Genomic DNA, 5355 nt, shown 5'->3' on the forward strand with positions numbered 1-5355 from the left:
ACTGTTTAACAGCCCCACTGATAAATCTCGCTGTAGTTTTAATACTGATTTAATACTGCACTACTGATTTATATATGTATATACAAAGTGTAAAAACAAATACAAAGGACATGGAAGTGTATATAATATTATTTTATAATATTTTGCTATACTTTAAACTGTTGGGACATATAATATTGCTATTGTTACATCATAAATGATTAGCTTTCATCTATTTATGTGAAATCTAAGAAAAAACTCAAGCAGGAAGAAGAGACAGTCCTGGGAAAATGTCCAGGAAATGAAGGTAGGCTAATACAGTAACTGATTAAAAAATAATAATTTTGGGCTGCAGATCTGATATATACCCTCCCTGATGAGTTTGAATTAGTTTGACTTGAATAAGTTTGCTGACAGATGGAAAAAGGGAAAGAAGAGACCATGGCATTTTAATAATAATTAAACTTTTAATTTACGAAATCGTAAAAAACTGTACACCAAAAAAATTAGACTGTACAAAACTTCACATACTATTCACATTCGTTTTTTTCCCCGTTTGACCTACAGCAAGCTTATCGATCCTGTAATAAGGAAAACCATTTTTTGGAGCAGAACATAATATACATAATAAAACATTCACAGATCTTTGCTGCAATCTTTGAGTTCATGTTTAGCTTAGGTAACATTTTGCATCCTTTTTCTCGTTCATTTGCTCATGGAAAGGGCGTGCAGGCTGGCTGTGGACACCGGCAAAGGTTGGCACAGGGAGCACGGACACGGCATGCCGGGGAAGTGCCTATACGAGCCGGCCAAATGCAGCGGGTCCTTCAGTAGGCTTGGAATCGGTGGCGCGTGGAAGCCCAGATATCCTGCTGATGGAGGAGAATGAGGAGCTTGAGCCATAGCCGTGTGTGTGCTGGTGTGCTGCAGGGGGGTGGAGCTCATGGCCACAGCGCTGCTTGCCAATGAGTGCAAGGACTGGGCCAAAGGGTGCAGGGGAAGCTGTGACGGAGCTAAGACCGGCCTCGGGGCATGGTTTTGAGCCACGCTGGACCCATAAACCTCGCCCACCAGCTTCTTCATCTCCTCCAAAGAACTGGAGAGCATGAGGATGTAGTTGCGTGCCAGCAGGAGGGTAGAGATCTTTGACAGCTTGCGCACCGAGGGCCCTTGGGCATACGGCATGACTTCGCGAAGGCCGTCCATGGCTTGGTTCAGGTCGTGCATGCGTTTCCGCTCGCGGCTGTTCACCTTGAGACGCAGCTCCTGAAGATCTTCTTTGGGGTTCTCAGGCCGGTTTTGGATTTTCCCCCCAGAAGCCAGGGATCCGTTGGACGTTTTCTCCGCTTGCTGGAAGATCTTGCTCGAAAAGAAGCTGGAGTCGACGGCGAGGTCGGGCGATGAGGATCGACTGCAGGTAGAGCCGGTGTCCGAATCCATCGTAGTTGACGTCACTTAATCGAAAAATGTTGATATGTGAAGATCCTGCTGGTCAAAATGTCCTCCCAAAATGTCTTCTGCAATCAGTCAGAACAGCAGAACTCTTTGGTCTAGCAAAACCGGAACAGTCACACACACACATATACACACAATCCCTGTCCTCTCTTCGCTCTTACGTGAGTGTGTCTCAAGGCTCAGTGCTTTGGCCAAATCCCTACAGTTCGCCTTTTTATAGGCCTCCTCACCCACAAAGACACAATGACATGCATAATGCGACTGGAGACCTCGAGCCAATAACAGAGGGGACACACTTTCACCCACACACCCCTTCTTAACAAATACACCTCCCCACCCACCCCAATCACAAAACACACACACAGGCATACACATTAACTACAAACGACAAAATTCACACATTAGAGGAAAGTCTTTTAGTAGAAAGACTTCATGAAGGTGTGTAAAGCACCTTTTATGGTTCATTAAGCACATGAGTCCCCATAATGTTACAATTAGAATAAGTCTTACACAGAAAAGGCCTTTATATTCCTTTACATTGTGTGTATACTTTAATATTCAGTGTCAATTTTCCTTTTAAATCTTATTTTTATTACTTACACAATGTTTCCTACACACACACTTATACACCTAATAATACACACTTTCCTATTTGAATCTCTTTATAAGTGGAAAACTTGTAATGGTTTTGTTGACTCCAGAAAAACAATAAGACTGCTCACGAAGACTTTAACTTTCTGTTTACTGCAGCAATACACCGTTTATTACACGATGATTGGTCATTGATTTATCCCGAAAGCTCTTTGCTGCCTTTGACTTTGCTTCCCTCTTTACGTCTCGTTTATGATTGGCTCTCTTTGACCTCTCTTTTTTAACACTCCTTCAACACTTAAGTCACCAGGAATGAGCAGGAGCGTCAGCGCGAGCGTGGAAACGTCGACAGTCCCCGGATTAATGGTAAACCAGGTCGCAATTCAGCACCGTCCGAACCCTTTCGAGGGCGTCGTGGAGTGCGAAGCCGTCCTGCCGAGAGTGGAAGAGGGAGGAGAGGGGAGGAGGTAGTTAAAGAGACACAAAAATGTGCCTTCGCGTATTGTGTGTCCCCTCTCGGGGTCATAAAAACTCTGCGATGAAGCCCGTGGGATGCTGCTATTACCCCCCTGCTATGTGCTTAAGCTTCTAGAGCGTTCATTAGCATCACTATCACGCGCTGCGTAACGCACTCCCACACTCAGAGATCACGTGGAGGAGAAACTAGCCGGGTTGCGGTCTCTTTCTCATACACACTTGCACAGATGGAAATTACAAGTTACCAAAAACAGGAAAGTTATAAGAAAGAAAATGCTGACTCATTGAAATGAATTACTTTAGAGATTTGATTTTGTTTTTTCACCATGTCAACAATTCAAATGGAACAAGTTTGGATTGAGCCGCTTCGGCAAATCAGGGTGCCGAAGTATTACCGCATCTGTGGCACCAAAGTGATTAAACTGAAATGTTTATTTTATTTATTTAAGCAAAGATGTAAAGGACATAAACGAGTCATTTGGGACTTACTTTTACGTTTTTCTTAGTTTATTTTATTTTATTTTATCTTATATCAGTAAAATGCCTTGGTCAATTCATCCTGCAGTGCATGATGTAGACACGACTAGTAATCGGAATGTTACAAAATGTAATGTTAATATTTTAAAGATTGCTTATAGATTCTGTAGCGCTTGCAAAGCAATTGCCTTGTTAGTCGGAAATACGAACCCTGCTCGGAAAAACACGTTCAATTATCTCTGAGATAAAATAGGATTAAAGTTTAGTATATGATCGGAAAACGAAAAACTGGTTTTGCGTAAATTATATTTGTACATAATAAACTAATTTCGACTTGTAAATCGATGCATTAAATTAAATTTTATGGATATATATTGATTTATGTATAGGAGTTGTTTAAAAGTGGCACATCACTCCGTACTCTTCTTTCTTCCAAGAATACTAAAGAAAAGACGTAGTTGTGTAGCTAGCTAATTTATTGTACAGGATAGTGCTCGGTAAATCAATATACTTTAGTCTGTGCTTGAAAACTGATCCATCGTTTGCAAATTAGTAGAAATTATATGGCAAAGTGTAGAAAGATTACAGTAAAAGCTGTACGGACAAGTTTCAACCTCTAGTGTATTTATTTAGATGTTTCGATGTTCTGGCACTTTCTCTTTGAGCGATAATTGTCTTCCTGGCGTGTTTTTTTATTATTATTGCCGGTGTTGCAGCATTACCTATTAACTTGTAACTGTTTTGGTAATAGTGTCTGTGAAAGAGAAAAAAAAGACAAAGATCCACCTCGGGCCGTTCTCTCTGCAGGCGTCCGAACCTCTTGCCGCTCTCAGTTTGTCGCTTTGTGTGTTGTTGTCTGCGAATATTGTATTGCTGTGCATTGTGATTCTGCTTGTGTGTGTGTGTGTGTGTGTTGTTGTGAGCATATGGATGTTCTCATAGTGCGGGCGCAAAGCCAGCACACGAGCAGACCTCAGCCAGGCCTAATTAAAGTCTGGCACAACACCGCGTGTTAGTTACGGCCGTCCGCTCGCCTAAATTACCCTCACATCACACTCACATTACCCGAGAAACACAAAGACTGCGGTTCATAAGGTCCAACCCGAAAGCGCTGGTTGGATTCTCAGACGATTCGTGTTCTCCTAAATGTAGTAAAAAACCGGTTTGTATTAATGAGACGTTTCCATAGTTACGGCTAACACAGTGTTTTACTGATTTTTTTTCAAAGAAAAAGGGAGTAATTATTGATAATTTTATAAGATCAATGGAAGGAGTCTCCAGTGTCAGAAAGGAAGCTGGAACATTTTGTCGTTGATTGATTTTGATGAGTTTGTTAAGCGTTTCACCCAAATTCAGCGCTCCCCTAAACCGTTTTTGCACCATGGACCAGTTTTATGCAAGACAATCGTTCCACGGTCTTATTATATATAATTATTGCGTTATTCTATTATTATTGCATTAAATAACATACGTTGTTATAAGGTAATATAACACTAATGCGCATATTATATTACTATTACACGTATTGTATGATTTTATTATTAATTTAATGATTGTGTATGTAATAGAAAGGTAAATTGTAATATTATAAATGTATATTACAAGTTTAATTTATCGATGCATAGAAAAAAAATAAAACAAGTGCGGGGAATTCGGCGTAGACAGATTTGGTCCTCTTTTCAAATATGTAAGCGTGAACAAAATAGATATAAAACAATAAATTTAAAAGATTTTATACTTTCCCACTTTATACTTTCCGATCCATGACTCGGTACTGGTCCGCAGGCCAGTGGTGTACATGTGAGAAGTAAAAATGACTTAGTAGGATGATGATATTTAATGAAACAAGCCGCCGTCATGTCCCTCATCGTCATTACGTGCCTCGTCGCCGCCACGTCCCTCGTTGACATCGCGTCCCTCATCGTCGTCATCATCGTGAAAAATTGCTGTTTGCTTCATAGCGCCAACTTTGGAGACTCCTTCCATGAATTTAGGACGAATCTCCTCATGTCCCACTGTGTGTCTTTAGATCTCCTTCCATCTCTCATGCCCCTTCATCTTTGTCTTCAGATTTGAAATGTAGAGGACTTCGAATAAGGAGCCCCAACAAACCATTGTCGCGTCCCTCATCGTCGTCATGTCCCTCATCGTCATCATTATTATCGTGTTAAAGTGCTGATTGTTACACAGCACAGACACTGGAGACTTCTTCCATGAATTTAGACAGAATTGACGTCTTCTTATGAGAAGCATCACAGTACAAACAATTTCCGTATAACGTGTGACATTCGCGCAGATTTTTATTGTCTGATAATCATCAACACATCTTTCGACCAATCAGAATTCAGAATTCAGCAGCAGCGTGGTGGAAATGTA

At 41.0% G+C, this 5355-nt stretch overlaps 1 protein-coding gene across 1 annotated transcript; it reads right to left on the reverse strand.

Moving 5' to 3' along the window:
* Positions 1 to 574: 574 nt before the first annotated feature.
* olig4 (oligodendrocyte transcription factor 4) lies at positions 575 to 3260 on the reverse strand. The gene has a single exon (XM_046866421.1). The coding sequence runs from the start codon at positions 1417 to 1419 to the stop codon at positions 685 to 687; it is 735 nt and encodes a 244-aa protein (XP_046722377.1). The 5' UTR covers positions 1420 to 3260; the 3' UTR covers positions 575 to 684.
* Positions 3261 to 5355: the final 2095 nt, after the last annotated feature.

Source organism: Silurus meridionalis, chromosome 2 (assembly GCF_014805685.1).
Source record: "Silurus meridionalis isolate SWU-2019-XX chromosome 2, ASM1480568v1, whole genome shotgun sequence".
Classification (NCBI taxonomy): Eukaryota; Metazoa; Chordata; class Actinopteri; order Siluriformes; family Siluridae; genus Silurus; species Silurus meridionalis.